The 18,388-nt window shown below is 38.7% G+C and overlaps 1 protein-coding gene across 1 annotated transcript; it reads right to left on the reverse strand.

Annotated features, from left to right (window-relative positions):
- Positions 1-1,752: 1,752 nt before the first annotated feature.
- LOC104595698 (BTB/POZ domain-containing protein At1g63850-like) lies at positions 1,753-15,161 on the reverse strand. Its single transcript, XM_010256556.3, has 2 exons — positions 13,683-15,161; positions 1,753-2,351 (listed from the first exon to the last, which is right to left on the reverse strand). Exons 1-2 carry the CDS (start codon positions 14,877-14,879, stop codon positions 2,079-2,081), a joined length of 1,470 nt encoding a protein of 489 aa, XP_010254858.1. The 5' UTR covers positions 14,880-15,161; the 3' UTR covers positions 1,753-2,078.
- Between the last annotated feature and the right edge of the window lie 3,227 nt (positions 15,162-18,388).

The following is an 18,388-nucleotide window of genomic DNA, read 5'->3' on the forward strand; positions in this document are numbered from 1 at the left end:
AGAAAAAGAAAAACCGATCTTCATGGCTGCCGGACCCAGAGAAGAGGTGGCCTGTTCAGGGGTGGTGAAGATCTGGGGGAAGTAAGAGAAGAAGAAAGATGCAAATCGGATACTATGTTGTTGTACTTTTGGTGTTTCTTGGTAGTCTGTGATTCCTTGATAGAGTCTTCCGAGTTGCTTTTGCTGATTAGGAATTTTTATTTTGATGGTTTTTCACTTTTTCTCTATCTGTATAATGTGTTTATATGTGATTGATGAAGCCAAATTAACTCTACTTTTGTTAAACAAGAAGGGACAGACGAATAAAATGACGAATTTAACTCTTTCTGAATTTGTGGCCTACCAAATGAAAAAATCTGTATTAATTTGTTACTTGTTACTGGAATTGATCATAGCTGAGCTGAGCTGAGCATAAAATGAAGATTGTGTCCACTAATAATTTTATAGATGTAGAACCTACAAGTTTTGCAGTATCATCACAACATCGGGGTCTCAGTCCAGGATTTAAAGTATCGGCTGCGTATCGGTTCTTAGTGCTAACGATACGTGACAGAGGTGGAATGGTCAAAACTCTTTATTTGTAATTTTTTGGTTCCGTTATAGAAATTCAACCCTGTGCAATGCACGGGTTTTGTTATGTGAAACTCAAGTAAAAGAGCTCTGAATGTTTGCAAGTTTTTGATGGATAGAAAATAATATTTTGTAAGAAAAGTTAATCTACTTGGTTTTTTTTTTCTTAATTTATATAGAATTTTACTTCTATAGCTAATGTGCATATGTTTAAACCACAAATTCTATCAACATAATAAAATGTTGGACTTTTAAACCCTTAACTTGTGATGGATCAATTCTTACTGGTGCCTTAAATGGTGATTGAAACACAAATACAAGAAAGGATTCCTATAAGTCAATTATGGAAGGTTCCTATATAATCTATACTCTATTTCTACCACATGGTAGATGTAACCCATCCACCGAGGAGAGAAAGACGGGGTAAGCAAGTATAACCCATTTTAAAATTAAAATAATTAACAAAACAAATAATCTAACATGTAAAAAAAGTAATTTGGTCTAAATTAACTAACCCATTTTGTGTTAATTAATTACTAATATTTTTGTAATGTAAATAGTTTTTGCTTACTTTTGATAACCAATTAATTATTATTAACTTTTGTTAATTAATTAATAGTAATATTTGAAAATTTATTGGCATTGATACATAGATAGAAATTCTGGCAAAACTTCTCTTAATTAATTATTGATAATTTGTATAATTTCTTTTAAATTTATTAGAATTCCCTAACCAATCCCAAGTTTTTTTCATCGTGTCTATGCATATACAGAGTGTATCCCATAGGTTTCTTAAATTTGCCTTTTTTCCATACTCATTCCCATACTTTAAGAAGCATCGTTCAAAGGCCCCTAAGCTACCAATTGTAATTGAATGCTTAATCCAACAACGGATGCTCAATTTACACGATTATCAAGAGTTCAAGGTCAAGCATAGCGTGGTTCTTGGTTGAACGACCATCTTGGCTGTTGCATACACGATGATGATGATGATGATTGGGAAACGACATATTTCAGTAATCAACGTCAAAAGAGATGGTGGTAGCATTTCTTTGAACTCTCTGTATCGAGACGCAGTTATGAACGCAATACATTGATTGATTGTTACTAATAGAAACAGAATCGCATTTATTTGTGTATCAGAGTGCTATATTTAATCAAACCGAGAAAAAAGACAAGTGATGAATATGAAACTCCATCTGCCTTTCTTTATTATGAAAATGGAATTTACTATTCCTCGGCAAGGTTGCAAGTGTCAGTATTCAGTAACAGTGGGAAACTGAATGTCCATCTACCTTTTAACAACATCTACTGTTAAAAAAGTTTTAATATGCACAATATATACTACAACGTACATAGTAGTTTGCTTCTTCTGCAACACTGTTTGAATAGACACAATGTTTTCTGGTCTTTGTTACTTCGTTCTAAATGCAATACTCCAGAACAGATGTTCCCTACCTCCACACGGCAGTAGATGATCACAAGAGCAACAAACCATCCCATCCTTTTCAATCAAAACTGTGTGGTGGTCGAGTTGCTCGCCGGAACCATGTGTTGAAGGCTGAGACCAGGTGTGGGCAGTCCTCAACATTACGGGTGGAGAAGCTAAGGCACTGTGGCAGCAACCCCTGTGCATCAGACATGGGCAATGTTGAGATTATCCCAAGGAATGTCTCCTCCAGTTCTTGATACAGTGATTTATGACTGGGCAGCATTGGTGAGCTGTTGTCTTTGCAAACAATCAGCACTGGTAGCCAATCCTTCACAAGCTTCATCCTAACCTAATAGTCAAAAACATAAATCCATTTAATTTTTTCTACACTAAAAATTGAAGGACTGAACCGTTGATGCCGGTAAGAAAAAACCTGGACATAATCATTTAGAAAGAAATTTCCATATTCTCCATTATGTGGTAGAGCTCATCTTCCACAATCTTGTCATCTAAGTGGCTCTAGTGCTAAAAATTGTTAAAACTCAGTTAGATTTTGTTATTTTTTTGGTAGAAAAAAATGGAATTTGTTCTTAAGATGCTTATAGTCTTAAATTAATTCATGAATGATCGAACAACCGTACTCACAGGCTATATCATAATATATAATGTAGCATGGCATTTACCAAATCAAATGATAAACAAATAACACAACATGGCTCTTGATAGAGCACAGCAGCAGGACAGAATTTGAGTAGCCAACCAAAATGATAAATTATTCACCTCCAAGGCTCCAATATCATTATAATTAATAACTGCAATTCTAAACAATCATGATATAAGTCCAAAGCTATGGAAAAGGATCCTCACTAAAGAAAATTTTGAATGCAACTGCACTAAAGAAACAAAGACACGACATAAATCTAGTTACGAAACAGCAGCAATCTTCATCCAACAAAAGAGAGAAAAGCCCATGTCATTCTTTAATGAAACAGCAGCAATCTACCATTATTAAAGTTGCTGGTATTTTCTGGGCAGGTCTAGCCTGTTTTGAGCACGTTCAGCCCTGTTGAGCTGCTATAACTTTATATTTAGGTCAATTACTTTGGGGCTTCTAGTTGCAAGTTTTTTGTGCTGTATGAGCTCAGCCAAATAATAAAATTAAAAAAAGGTAATAGGGTCTTACCTTTAAAACTAAAAACACATTCCTTTTAATAGCGGTTTAAGCTTATTCTTCCATGTGCCATGTGCATATATTCTTTGCTAATGGAAATGTAACCCCTTTCCCATTGTTTTGATAACTTAATTATAGATTTCATTTTCCAAAAAGACTATGTATAGAAATTGTGGCAAATTTGGAAGAAGGTTTGGCCCTAAATTCATCTAAAAGGGAAATTGCAGGTAGATCAATAATCCATGAGGAAATAAATGATTTGACCACAGCTAAAGTTGGCTATGTTACTACGTTAGATTCTATTTGATTAGTTTGACATTCTTGCTTTATTTGTTTGATTTGAGACCACCTCCATACCTCTGTTGCTTTCTATGAGTAGGCAAAGAAGAGACATATATCATCACAAACCACAGGAAGGTCATAGAAAGAGCAAAAACAAGAAGCCCTACAGCACCAATGTTGGTGTTGCAAACTCGATGCAAAAGAACATAGATGGGGAATACCGCACTGCCCAGAGGAGGCCATCTTGTATTCTATTTCTCTATGAACTACATACAAAGAACATTACGCCATCATGTATTCATGTTTCACTTTTAAGGAGACGAAATCGTGAGTCTTATCCTAATTCCTAACTATATGAGTTGGATGCATCCTGTTTTTCTATTCCATTTTTTAAAGGCCATGTCCATCAAACTTCCAGACCTAGATCATTACTCATTACCCCAGGTCCTCAAAAATTGCTTTCATGCTTTCCTCTTTTAAAACCATAAACTCAAATGAGACTACTCCTCTTACTGGTCAATTTTTCCTCTTTTTATCACCTATTGGACAACTACTAGGTTCTCCAAAATGAACTTTCTCATTTTGCTCTTTCTAGTTTTTCTCCTTGTTGAGTTATTTGGGCTAAGAGACCACCTTATTTCCTAGGGGCAATTTTTTTTATGTTGATGGGCTTTAGTATAAGGGGATTACAAGGCCTCTTTTATTTCTTCTCATGCAGCCACCCTCTTAAGGGCATTCTTGTAATTACACTTATTTATAGTGGTTCAAATATATCAATGATAGTGGCCAGGAACCAGCCATGACTCCTTCCCCAAACCTCTTTTTTTCCTTCTTCCCTTCCACTTTTCTGGACCACTTTTTTTCTTTTTCTTTTTTTTCTTCACTTATTGGATCTTAAGATTTACTACCGGTTAATCACCTACTCACTCATCCTTTCTCAAATATCTTCATCTCTGCATGTTCATTCTATGGGCATGTTGCTTCTTGATTTCCCAATACATTTTACCTACCAGCTTCTTCCTAGTCAGAGACAAAATATCCCTAACCGATGGTTCTCTTGCTCCCATTTCTTGAAAGGGAGACATTAGAGCCACTGAGACCCTTAACCTACCCTTTGTCCTTCATGTCCCCAAACTTAAAACCAAGCTGCTTTCTATTAATAGTTTAACTAAATCCTTAAACTGGTGTATAAACTTTATTCCTACTTACTATGTTTTTTAGGACTTTAAGTCTGAGAAAGTGATTTATAGTGGTCATGAGACAAATGGGATATATCTACTCGATGTGCCTAAGAAAAAACAACTACAATCACAATGGGGGGCTTTAGAATCTATTGTATCTAAGTCCTTCGATCAAATTATGTTGTCATTTTTTATTTGGTCATTTATCTTTTTTCTTCTTGAAGTCTGATATTTCCTAAGTTGTTTAAGGCTTCGAGAGTGTTAGTCTATCTAGTCTACATTGTGAGTCCTGTCAAATATCAGAACATAGTAGATATTCTTATTCTTTAAACAATAAAAGAACCAAGTTTCCTTTTAGTATTTTGTACTATGATGTGTGGGGGTTGAGCCATTTACACTCTCTTGTATATTGATGATTTTTTCCATGGGTGGTTATAAGTATGTCCTCTTGTTTACAGATGATTTTTCTAGATACACTTGGACTCATTTGATGCGTTCTCACAATAAAGTTTCTAAGTTAGTTAAACAGTTCCATGAATTTATTCTTTACTCAATTTAATACCAGCATCAAATTATTCAGATCCAATAATTCAAAAGAATATTTTGATGACATTGTTAAAGTTGTTTATCAAAGTTTTTGTTTCAACAAAATGTGGTAACTACAAGGAAAAATCGACACATTGTTAAAGATACAATTTATTTACATCTCATGTTCTAGTGAAGTATTGAGGAGATGCTATTCTTACTGATGTATAAGATTGATTGAACCATCAATTATTTGGAGCGTGAAGCACAATTAGATCAATTTCTTTGGGGGATCAGTATTAATATTATCAATTTAGAACAATTTATGATTGGCTTGGTAGGACCAATAAAATGAAGTATCCAGGCTCCGTTCAGAAAATACCCAATTGGTAATATATGTACGATTACCCCTTGTATCATAAATAATTCCCATTTATATCATATGAACGATCTATATATTTTAATTGTATGCCCTCAAGAGTTCTTGATCTTAAGTTTCCTTTGTCTTTTTTTCAAAGATGAAAACTCATTTTCTATTCCTCTCCAAGTATTTGGCTGCACTTGTTATGTCCATATCCCCAATTCTCAGAGACACAAGTTTAAATCCAAGCCTAGAAAATACATCTTCTTCATTATGCCTCCAAACAAAAGGGTTATTATTGTTATGATCCTGTTAGTGGCACACATTTTGTTTCCATGGATGTCACTTTTGTTGAGTTCCTCCCTTTCTATTGCATTCCTTCTAACAGGGAGAATCATAGGTTATTTCATACCCCTTCAAAATCATGTGTTATTTCACATCCCCTCCCAGCACCTATTTCGTCCTCGTCAATTCCTTTGGATGTTTCTTTTGTTTGAGTCTTCTGCAATTCCTGTCTCTCCTGCCCCTTCTTCTCATCCTACCTCTCCTTCTAGTCCTTCTACAGACCCTCCTACCATTCTTTCTCCATCTACCACCCAACCAATGCAGGTCTATCAAAGGAACAAGCATGAGTAGATTGTCCCCCCTTCATCAACAAAGCCTCCTGCACCACCAATTACTGAAGTGACGGTGGGTACAGGTACAGAAACTTCACCTTCTTTCCATGACCTTGATCCTCCTGTTGTTGTATGAAAGGGCAAACATAAGTACACTGCTCATTGTATTTCTAAACATCTTTCATATGACTTGTTGACACCCTCACATTATTCCTTTTTTAGACTCTGTTTCTTCTTGGTCCATCCCTAAAACTATATCAGAAGCATTGTCTAAACCCAAATAGAAGGATGATATGAAAACTGATATGGAAGCATTGCAAAAAAATAATACATGGGAAATTGCTGATTTGACTAAAGCTAAGGGCCCAGAGGTTGCAGGTGGGTGTACACAATCAAATAACATGGAAATGGATCTATTGAAGGGTATAAGGCTAGATTTGTAGCTAAAAGGTATGCATAGTTGTATGGCATTGACTGCTTGGAGACTTTTACCTCCACAACCAAAATGAATTTTGCCTGTGTTCTCTTTTTTCCTTTGCAACCACCTTTTCATGGCCCTTATATCAATTTGATGTAAAAAATTAAAAAAAAAAAGCATTTTGAATGGGGACCTTCACGAAGAAGTCTACATGTCTCTTCCTCCATGGATGTATAGCAAGGAGATGCAAGAAAAGGTATGCAGATTGCAAAAACCTCTCTAAGGGCTCGAACAATCTCCAACAGCTTGGTTTGAGAGATACCAAAATGCTTCTGTTGGATTTGGTCAAATACAAACCCAGTTAGATCACATTGTCTTTGTGAAAAGGAGAGATGCTTTAGTGACTATCCTTAAAGTCTACGTTGATGATATTGTAGTTATAGGAAATGATGTGTAAGAAATTAGGATACTTAAACAACTTCTTAGCAAGGATGGCAACGGTGCAGGTTCAAGGAGTGTTTTGTAAATTCTAGACCCTACCCACCTCCCTAGACCTCCCAACCCATACCCTCCCCAAACCATCCCCACACATGAAAATGTAAAACCCTCCTCAACCATACCCTCCTTGCATTTGAGGGTGGTGCAGGTCAGGTGGGTTGGATTGGGTCCAGAACCCGCATCTAATTTCCTATTATTTCCTATTATGTATAACCAAAAACAAGTAAAACAACATGAACAGACATCAAAGTTTCCAATTTTTTGACTAAAACTTGTGAAAAACACATAAACTATCAACTATCTTTCACATGAAATGTATGGGTTGTAAAATTCCAAAACCCACCCCCACCACAAAATCCGTTTTCCAAGCAAAAAAAAACCACCCTGTTAAGGCAGTTAGGGTAGAAATTGCCATCCCTACTTAACACATTGTTTTAGATTAAGGACCTTGGTGAGCTATGGTAATTCTTGGGAATTGAAGTAGCAAGATCCAAGGCATCTTTGTGTCTCAAAAGAAGTATGTACTTAACTTGTTGACAGAGATAGGCAAACTTGGTGCTAAGCTTGCTTCTACCCTGACCTTAATCATAAGTTATTTGCTACAATTGGCTAGTCATTGCCTGGTAGGGTAGTGTTTCAGAGACTTGTGGGGAAGTTATTATACCTTTGCATGACATAGCCCGATATTTCTTATGGCATGAGTGTGATTAACCAATTTATGCATGCTCATTGGGACACTCATTTAGCTGCCGATAAAAGGGTTCTATGCTATTCGAAAGGAACTCCAGGAAAAAGGAATTTTATTTGCTAATTATGGGCACGAGAGTATAGAAGCTTTTTTATTTTGAAGAGTAAAATGAAAATTTTCTTAAATAAAAAGAAGAAAGATATTGTCCAGGAGGTGACAAGGTGACACCTATCTTGCAAAACCAAACAACTCTGACCTAAACAACATGAGCTCAAACAAAATTGAGACAAATTACAAAGACTGAATTTCAAGTGCATTCCAGAAATTCTCCCCCAAATCTGTCCTACTAACTTGATCAAAGTCTTGGAAGCACCTAGACCCAGTCTGCTACTAAATTCCCCACTAGTAGCCACCAGAGGTTCAGAATTTTTTTTTTTATCTTCAAAAATTCTTTTGTTTCTTTCATTCCACAGAGTCCAGCATATGGCAAAGGGAATGCAGCTCCAAACTAACCTTGCTTTCCTGCTTCCCCCAAGAATTAGCCAAGAAGAGAAGTTAGGTTGTTCAGCTGTTGAGCTTGGCTGAAATACTCCATACCCAAAGGGAGACGAATAGAATTTCCAAATGATGTTAGCTATCTTACAGGAGAAGAAAATGTAAGACAGACTCTTCCTCCGAACAGCACATAACACAGATATTTGCTAGACATAATCCCCTAGTCTTTAAGTGGTTGACTATTAGTACACTATGCAAGGCAACCAACCAAGCAAAGGCTTTCTACTCTCTGTGGAATGGGATTCCCCCAGACCCCTTCCACATGATCTAAACCCAACTGATCCTTTTTACCAGTACCAAATAGAAAGATTTGGTACTAAGGAAGACTCTAGAATCTTGACCCCCACCCCTACTGGCTTTTTCTCCTGTGCCTCTTTCTTTAAAGTGCTATGCCAGCCCTCCAATCCTATAACCCCCCCCCCCCCCCTCCCTGTTAATGAGGTTTGGTGTAGACCAACTCCTCCTAAGGTTGGTAGTTTTTGTTGGGAAGCCTTTTTGGAAAGATTCAACACTGGTGATCTGCTCCAAAAGAAGAGACCCAATGCTTGTTTGTCCTCTCATTGGTGTGTTCTTTGAAAGGCTGATGGGGAGACCAGTTTTCATCTTCTAGTGTCTTGCCAATTTGCAAAGTTTATTTGGGAGTGGGCTTTATCTCTTTTTGGGTGTACTTGGATTCCTCCATCAAATTTGCAAGGCCTTTTTGCTCCTTTTTTCAGGTGGCATACGAAAAGGGGAAGGACTATGTGGAGAGGACTGAGGGCAGCAGTATGTTGGACTTTGTGGGAAGAAAGAAATTCCAAAATCTTCTATGATGTAGAGAGAGGGGTTGGGGAGTTGAGGGCCTTGATCCACATAGGGGTTATTCAATGGATGAAGTCCCTAGAGCTGTTCAAAGAATATACAGTAGATGACTTGCTGAGGAAGTGGGGTGAGATTGCTAGCTGTACCCAGATTAAAGCAGGGATGAGTGGGTCTTGGGCTCCCCCACCTGTGGGTTTCATGAAACTAAACTTTGATGGAAGTAGCAAAAGGGAACCCCAGACAATCATGGATTGGGGGTGTCTTTAGGGATGAGAATGGGGTTTGATGTGGCGTAATCCGGCTGCTCCCTGCTGGAGACGATCTGGCTACCAGCAACGACGGGGATTGAGTAACCTGCAAGAGATGAATCGGAGATCCGGGGGTGGCTTACCCGGCGGGGACACTCCGATGGCTGAGTTAGCACGTAGTAGAGAGCTTGAAGATGATATCAGAGAATTAGAGAGCTAGAGAGCAAAGATTACACATCATGCCTTCGCCCCTGGGGAGTGAGGTCTTTATATACTGGAGTCCCTGTGGGTTTGGTGGAGCAGTTCCTGGATCCTCGCTGTGATGGGATTTGCTTTCGTGTTAGGTGGGGATAATGCCACCAACCGGTAAGGTTGCCCATCTCTGCCTGAATCGGAAAGTGGGTGAGCTAATATAGTCGTTAAGGTACGATCCCATAAAATGCGGGGTACGGTGGTGAGCTCCTCGGGGTTGTCACGCGGAGGTTGGCCTGACTAGGTAGCGAGCTGCCTGTGAAGTGCCGGGCTACTTGGTAGCGAGCTGCCCGAGCTCGTGTTCTTCAGACCCAACCTGCTCTGAATGCCGAAGTTCCTTAGTACTGAGATGATCTTGCACCGAGGTAGGCTTGTCCCAAGGTGAACTCTTTTCGAGGTGGGCCCAGTTGTCCGAGCTCGATCTGTAGCGGACTTGGTACCGTTATCCTGGTCGCGAACTAGTACTGAGGTGATCTTAGTTCGGGATGATCTTAGCTCGAAGTAACTCTAGTTCGGGGTAGCAGGGTACCCGAGGTTGCTTTGTAGCGAACTGATCATGCTGAGCTGTCACTTATGCCGAGTCACGTCCACGTGTCTCCCTGTTACGTCGAGCCAAATTTCCCCTCATCAGGGTTGTTTCTACCATGTTTTCAGGCCCAATTGAAGTGGGTGACTCTCTCAGAGCTGAGATCCACGCAGTTTTGGAAGGTGTCCAGAAAGCTAGGGAGATGAAAATCAGGAAACTCATAATTGAAGGGGACTCGGAGGTGGTGGTTAGGTGGCTGAACAAATAAGATAGCGGTTTATGGAGTTATAGTAATTTGAAGAGAAAATTCAGATGGCTGGTTCGAGAAATGGAAGTTAAAATTAGTTGGGTAAAAAGATCAGCTAATTCTTTTGCTGATGGGTTAGCTAAACAAGGGGTGGACAAGGATGTCATGTTCTAGGCAAAAATGTAATTTAACTTTCTTCTTTTTCTGTTCTCTCTTTCTCTCTTGTTTCCTCTCTTGGGGCTCTTGATGTAGCTGGAAGATAAGAAAGTTTGTCTTCCTCTCTGTAATTTACTGTGATAATTAATGAATTGTGTTATTGATCCAAAAAAAGAAGATTTCACAATGAAAACCCCATTCTTGCATTCTTTCCACCATATCCCATCCCTCGAAGAGGGTGACACCTTAACTTTTTATAGTTTTCCCAGCAGCTGAATACATTCTTCCATCTCTTGATCCAGCAGAGCTCTTCTGAATCTGGGGCACCAAACAAGCTCATCTCTCCTCAGCTCAAAACATTGATCAATTTTAATGTGATGCTCAGTCAGCTTGTAAACTTTCGGGCACACCTCACACCACTCATCCTCCCAGAATCTTCCTTGACCCATCTCCCACTTTGAATCTAACTAAAGCTTTGAAATCTTGGGTGAATAGCATTATCCCTTTCAAGACACTCACCCCATAAGAGTAACCTCCCTCGACTCCCATCCAAACCTCACCAGCCCATACATCCCAACTACAACCCTCCTCCAAAGAGACTCCCTCTCCCTTTCCAGCCCAAATCTCCACAGCCACTTACCCAACAGGGCCTTGTTGAAAACTTTGACCCTCCTAATTCCCAACCCACCTTTCCCTTTTGGCCTACATACCTTATCCCACTTCACCAAATGGAACTTCTTCTCTCCCCCTACTCATTCCCACAAAAAATCCCTCTGAAGCTTTTCAATTTTATCCGCCACCTTTGCTGGAATCTCCAATAGAGATAGATAATAAGTCGGTAGGCTAGAAAGAACACTTCTAATTAGTGTAATTCTGCCCCTCAGGGATAGACACTTTGCTTTCCACATCTCCAGCCTCTTCTCCACTCTTTCAATTGCTGACCTCCAAATTCCTACTGCAGATCCTTTAGAACCTACAGGAAGACCTAAATAAAGGAAAAGCAGCTCCCCAATTTGACATTCAAACACAGCAGCAAAATGGACCAGCCCCTCCCTCCTTACTTCCCCCACCTCAATCAGCATACTCTTGGCTAGATTTACCTTCAAACCTGTAATAAGCTTATACAGATTGATTGGATAAGTTGTTTTGACATAGAAGCTTATACAAATGTTGATTGGATAAGTTGTTTTGATAATAGAAGGTCCACATCTGGATATTGCACTCTAGTTGCTGAGAGCCTAGTTTCTTGGAGGAGTAAGAAACAATCTATAGTAGCACGACCTTCAGCTGAAACGGAGTAAAGGGCAATGGCCCATGGGGTGTCTGAGTTGCTATGGCTTAGATCACTTCTAAAGGAGTTGGGTGTTGTTCATGATAAGCCAATTATTTTATATCGTAATAATCAAGCAGCTATTAATCATCAGTATCATTATCCATGCCTTATCCCAACTAATATGGGGTCGACTACATGAATCCTATTTCGCCAATTCGCTCTATTAAAAGCCATACCACTATCGCGTATTAATATGGCCCATAATCCTATTCAACATGACAGGACAAAACATATTGAAATAGATAGGACACCATATGAGAGAGAGTTTCATATGGAGATGTTTGTCTACCCTTATTGCTTATGAAGTATAGTTGGAGGATACCTTCACTAAAGGTGTTCCTAAGCCTAAATTGCAGCATTATACAAGCAAGATGGGCATGATTGGCATCTATTCTCAATTTGAGGGGGTGTTGAATTATTTGGGCCAAGATGTACCTTATTTCCTTGGGGCAGTTTTCTATTATTTTTTATGCTGATGGCTTTAGTGTAATGGGCCTACAAGGCTCTTTTATTTCTTTAATCATGCAACCACCCTCTTAAGGGCATTCTTGTAATAGCGCTTTTATTTATAGTGATCCAAATATATCAATGATAACAGCTGAGAACCAGCCATATTCTTTCTTCCCACAACCTCTTTTCTTTTCCTTCTTCTTCCCTTCTACTGTTCCGATCCACTTTTTCTATTTTTCCTTCATTTATTTCCTGATTGAATCTTAAGATTCACTGCTGGTTCAATCACCTACTTCTCACCCTTCTCAAAATCTTCATCACTGCATGCTCATCCTATGAGTGTGTTGCTTCTTGTTTTCCCAATACTGTTATAAATATCCCATCAATGTAATTTATCTTCTCTCCAATCACACAACACTCCAGCTATAACTCTGTTTTATCCTCCACCTAGCTGTAATCCAATAGAAATTATTCTTCAAAATCTCCTTTGTTATGGATTGTCAAACATGGTTGTGTACCTGATGTTTCAAATTTGAAAAAGTGTTTTTAAAAGTATATTTCTTAAATCATAATAAAAAAACAACTAGAAACAATTTTGACTTTCAATTTTTCTGACACTTCTCATTACTACTGTCTACTCTGACAGGTTTGACCTGAAAAACATGTTTCAGTCATAAGTTGCTCAACCAACACTTAAATAAGCTATGATAATTGACTGAAACACATCTTAAGTTAACTTTCCCATTTTTTCAATTCAAAATAACCCAATGCAATAACTTGTACATGTAATAAAGCACATCTCCATTACATAATTCTTTATCCGATAACTTTACCTTTAATGTCCTAGGAAATGTATTATGTTTCTATCGTAATGCAAATCAATCTTGAATTTAACCTTCTATGTTTTAGGATTCAGTGAATCTGATGCATACCGGAAATGGGTGACTCTTCAATATCTCCCAATATACAGTTTTGTGTATCTAAAAGTATTTTTTACCATGGTTCATTTTGTCTTGCTTAGCAAAATAGGCACAGAAATAGAGGATTTCAACGAAGACATGGAACTTAACCAACATCAATCTCCTTCACAAAAAAATTAAGCAAGTCAGCAAAACCAGAACACATCGCGTGGAAAGCCAAGGCCATGGGAAGGCAGATAATTACGTACGCTAGAACTTTCAATAGGCCAAGTGGTGGGTAAACACCAAGCTCATTAATCATCTTAATATACAAATAAAATTATAATACTAAATTTCCAGCTTCTAAAATTAGCAATCGTATAAGGTAGACGACAAACAAACACACAGAATAAGGGTATAAGGATTACATAAAATTCGCAAAAGAAAAGCAAGATATCTATTATAGTAGTACCTGCCTAACAGCCAGAATCGAGCCAGTGGCAACAGCATTTGCAAGCTTATAGGTGCATCTGAGTATGACAGCTGGAAGGCCTGGCACGATATTCCTCCATGCATCGTCACGAAATGCCCTCTGCAGATCAGCTGTGAAAGATGCTTGGTCGCTCCATACCTTCACGGCGGTATCAGCCACTCTTAATTCAATCATCCTCTCGACCAACCACAACAAATGCCTCCCATTAGTCATTGCTTTGTGCAGATTTAATCGCTGAATTGCTTCCGTCTCGTTGTGATCTCCTCTAAAATCTGGGCTGGAATACTCCTCCAGCGACTCCTTCACAATCCTCAAGCTAGTCTCAAATGCCCGATCCAACACCCTCCTTGCCGAATCCTTGGACGAGAAATCCCTCAGAAGCTTCGCCACGAAAGCCTTCACAAAAGCCATGTTGGGATAGCTATGAATGGCCGTGAGAATCAATCCATGGAGCATGTCCTCTGATGAATTGCTATTGGCGGGCGAAACCCTAGCAAGAAGTTCCCGAGACTCCTCCTCCCTGAGAAAGGGAATTAAACTAAGAACCATCTTTTCTTCCTCTTCAGTCCAGGGTACGGCTTCCAGGAATCGAACGCAAGCCTTGACACAATCCTCGAAGAGAAGCTCGAGGGCGACAGGGAGGATCTCCAGGGCAGCGGAGGCACTACCAATGACGCTGGAGAAATCATTGGTGTAAAGGAGTTGGAGAACAGTGAGATGAGTGTGGATTGATCCAACCGAGGACGGAACCTTCAAATTGAGACGGATAATCCCATCAGAGACATCGGAGGAATCGTCGGCGGATTTCCTTTTGCACCGGTCGGACAAAAGGGCGGAGAAGTATTTGGAGCGGCGAAGGACATTTGAATGAAGGTGAAGCTGGATGTCCTCCTCATCGGCCGAACCGACGGAGGAAACTAAATCGGGATCGGGATCGGGATCGAAAGGAGAGGGTTCGAGGTAGAGACGGAGAATAATGTCGGCAGTGGCGGGATTATTGAAGCTGCTAGAGGAGGAGGAGGAGGAGGGGAGATGGAGGCGGCGAAAGCCCAAGGGATTGTGGGAGATTTCCGTCAAGGTAGCGTCGGTTCGGGAGAATTCGATGTCAGCGAACGCGGAGAGGCGACTGCTGCTTCCCACGCGTTGTCTTTTCTTAGGACCTCCACCTAATATCATCTCTTGCCAAAGCAAAATAATTCAAGACTCAAGAGCAGTAACAGAGACAGGAAGAGTAATTGAACCAAAACGGTTGCAATGCGAAATAGAGGCGATGGTGATCGAGGATGACAGCAAGGAGGTCATGTATTCATATAATCGGGAAAATTCGTGATCAGTACTGTAATTTGGTTCTAGTGATAATTTGATCCCTATGTTTCAAATTTTAGCCTCTTCTAAACAGTCATCAATTTTTTTGAGAGGCTAGCTGATTAGCATGTAGGACTCTCCAATTTTTTGTCTAACTTTTGATAAAGATAATTAGATAGCATTTAAATGGTATTTTTAATTTTTTAAATATCATTTAAGATTGATTAATGGACTGTTTAGCGATAAATACTGGATTGTCACGTTTGGATATTAAATTATGGCATTTTAAAGTTTGAGGACCACATTGTCATTCAAGCTAAAGTTGATCGGAAATTTTCCCTATTACTTAAAGATCTACACACCCAATATCTTAAAAAAATAAAAAGGGTAAATTACAAAGGCCCCCTGTATTATGGGGTTTATGACAAAGACCCCAAATACTTTGTTTTGCGGCAAAACCCTCCCTGTACTATGACCGTGAGACAAAGACCCCCTTTTGTTAGTGTTCTGTCCAAAAAAACCGATGCAATATTTTTAATCGTTATACTACCCTTATAATAATTGTTCGGACAAAAAAAATATTATTCATCTCCCCAGACCTCACAACACATAAACAGTAGTGGCGACAATCCCCATATGGGAATGGGATCGTGAGGCTGGTAAACGTCAAACACCTTATTCGAACTTTAACCCAGCAAACAGAAGTTTGAACTAGAGATTTAGAGAGAGAAAAATAAAAAAGAGAAGCAGAGAGAAACAGAGATCGAAGTGTGTTCGGCTCACCTGCATTGGACAATAAGCTTACGACCCATTCCAGGTAGACAAAATACAAAGCATACTGCATTTCACCCAAAAAAAATAACAAAAATGAGAAGAATACAAATGGAGATATGAAATGATCGAGAGTAATGAATACCATTTTAATTTAATTTAAATTAAATATCCAGAATGATGAAATGAGAATTTTGAAAATCTTGGGGGAATCAAACCTTGGCTACTTCTTCAGTCGTTTTCTTCAAATCCGACTGGTTTTTTCCAAACCCATTCACCATATCTCTAAATAGAAGGAAAAAGCAGGCATGGCAGAGCCATGAACCACAGCTCCTATGCTTTCCGCTATCATCAGAACCCAATCATACTTGTCCACAAATGAGAAGAGCTGGTAAAAGGGAAGGCTCTGTTCCTTTTTCTTCTCAGCCTCTAGCAAGCTTTTACCTTCTGTAGTTTCCGCCATTGGAGCTACAACCGAAGGCATCTGCAACTTTCACCTGTAGAAAGGAAACAACGTAAAGGGCAACCAAACTCAGGAGCCTCAGAACAACCTTGACGCCGCCTTGCCAATGGAAAGGAAACATAATTAGAGTTGGTGTTTTACCTGGATTATCAACAACAAATAGGATCACTGCCCATCCATTCACTAGAACTGCAACAATATTCCTCATTGGTGGATCGACAAGATTGAACTTAGCTGTGTAAGTTTGCGGATTGAAATTCCCAAAGCCCTTTGCAACGATGTAGAAATCATATCCATGATATGAATTGGGTGGTTCTCGACTAAGAAGATACTTGTACATTGTAATGCAAGTTCATCGTCATGTACCCTATTCATCATCTTCAACCTCGAGACGAAAGGGGAAGGGGAAAAAGAGAGAAAAATGTGAAGTAATTTAAGGTAGAGGGGATTATCACCGCTGTTGTTCCTGTATTGTGAGATCCAAAAGGATGAACAATAATAGTTATTACAAGAGTAGTATGGAAATTAAAAAATATTGTAATGGCCTTTTTAAACGGAAGACTAACAAAAAGGGGGTCTTTATCGCAAAACAAAATACTGGAAGGGATTATTTGTCACAGACCCCATAATACAGGGAAGTCTTTATAATTTACCCAAATAAAAAAAAAAATTACACACACCCTTATAGTACGGCATCCAACCACACATCAGGACTGCCGTGCATGAATGTTAAATTCAATGGCAGATATTCCCTATATACGACTGGATGCCGTAACCTCAGGGGTGTGCACTATTTTTGCTTTGCGGAAATCTCGTCTCATTAATCTGTTGTCTGGGCTCAGTCGGACTACATGTTTGTTTTCTGGGATGAGCCATCTCTACTTCCCACGTATGCAACAGTCTAACAGACAACCGCCACTTCTTTTGTGTAAACGTAGAAGTTAGAACTTGTATGATAAATTGGTACGTCGTAGGTTATTCAATTTCAACGTAAAAGTGGGTTATGATCCGGCCCATAGATTTCCGAACATATTTCTGTCAAGCCGGCCCAGCCTGAGTCCATACACAATTCAGGCCGGACCTGGCCAAGCTGGCCCAGCCATGTCCAGAAATTATTGTATATATGATATAGTATATGTACACTATTTTACATTTTGGGTAATAGTGTAGTATCTTACAATATTTTATTAAATATATAAAATGCAGTATGTGATGTGCATAATAGCATATATGCATATAAGTTGTATGGTATGTATGTATATATGGTATATATGCATGTATGGTATTTATGATGTTTTATTAAATATATATGGCATGTATATATGGTATTATATATTACTATATTAGTATATACACTAACTTTTAAATATGTTTTTTCTATAACTATGAATATAAAGTTAAATTAAAGTTTTAATTTTAATTCATAAAGGCCAAACCAGATGTTCGGCCCAGCCCAAACTAGAATCAGGCTCGGACATGTAATATCAAGCCTGGGGTGTAGGCCTAGCTGCGCTTGGGCAAGCCTTAATACTATTGATACTTTGTAAAAACCCAGCCCGACCCATGATCATTCTTAAGTGGGGGTGTAGGTCGGGTTGAGGTTAGGGTTGATATTTTCAGCTCAGCCTAGAAGCCTTGGTCTTGTGTTTAGAGACAGCCCCAACTTTGTTCAGCCTGCATATATTTAAATATATGCATTTTACACATAATGTAAATACAAGTATATATGTTATTTTAATTTATAGTACATATGTTATATATAAATATTATAATATGACATTTGTAATATATATTATATATAACATTTTACATTATAAGATGTATAAAATAAATTTCTATGTATATTATATGCTATTTAATGAGTGTAAAGCTTATAAGTGCTCAGGCCTAGGCTTGGGCCAGGTCAAGTGTTATAGGTCCAAAACCCAAGCCCAGGCCTATAGGCTATAGCCTTTATCATGAGTGTAAAGCTCGGTTCAAGCCCAACCCGATCCAGCCATTGTCATCCCTAATTGAGGTCAATCCTAACTAACCCTAAAATGTTAGGTTGTTTCTTAAATTCTAAGAGTTCATGTTAATTTGATATTAGCATTATTATGTGTAAAAGAACATAATTATCATGTTTTATAAAAAAAACACCTTTAAA

This window comes from Nelumbo nucifera, chromosome 5 (assembly GCF_055504915.1).
Source record: "Nelumbo nucifera cultivar China Antique chromosome 5, China Antique-T2T, whole genome shotgun sequence".
Classification (NCBI taxonomy): domain Eukaryota; kingdom Viridiplantae; phylum Streptophyta; class Magnoliopsida; order Proteales; family Nelumbonaceae; genus Nelumbo; species Nelumbo nucifera.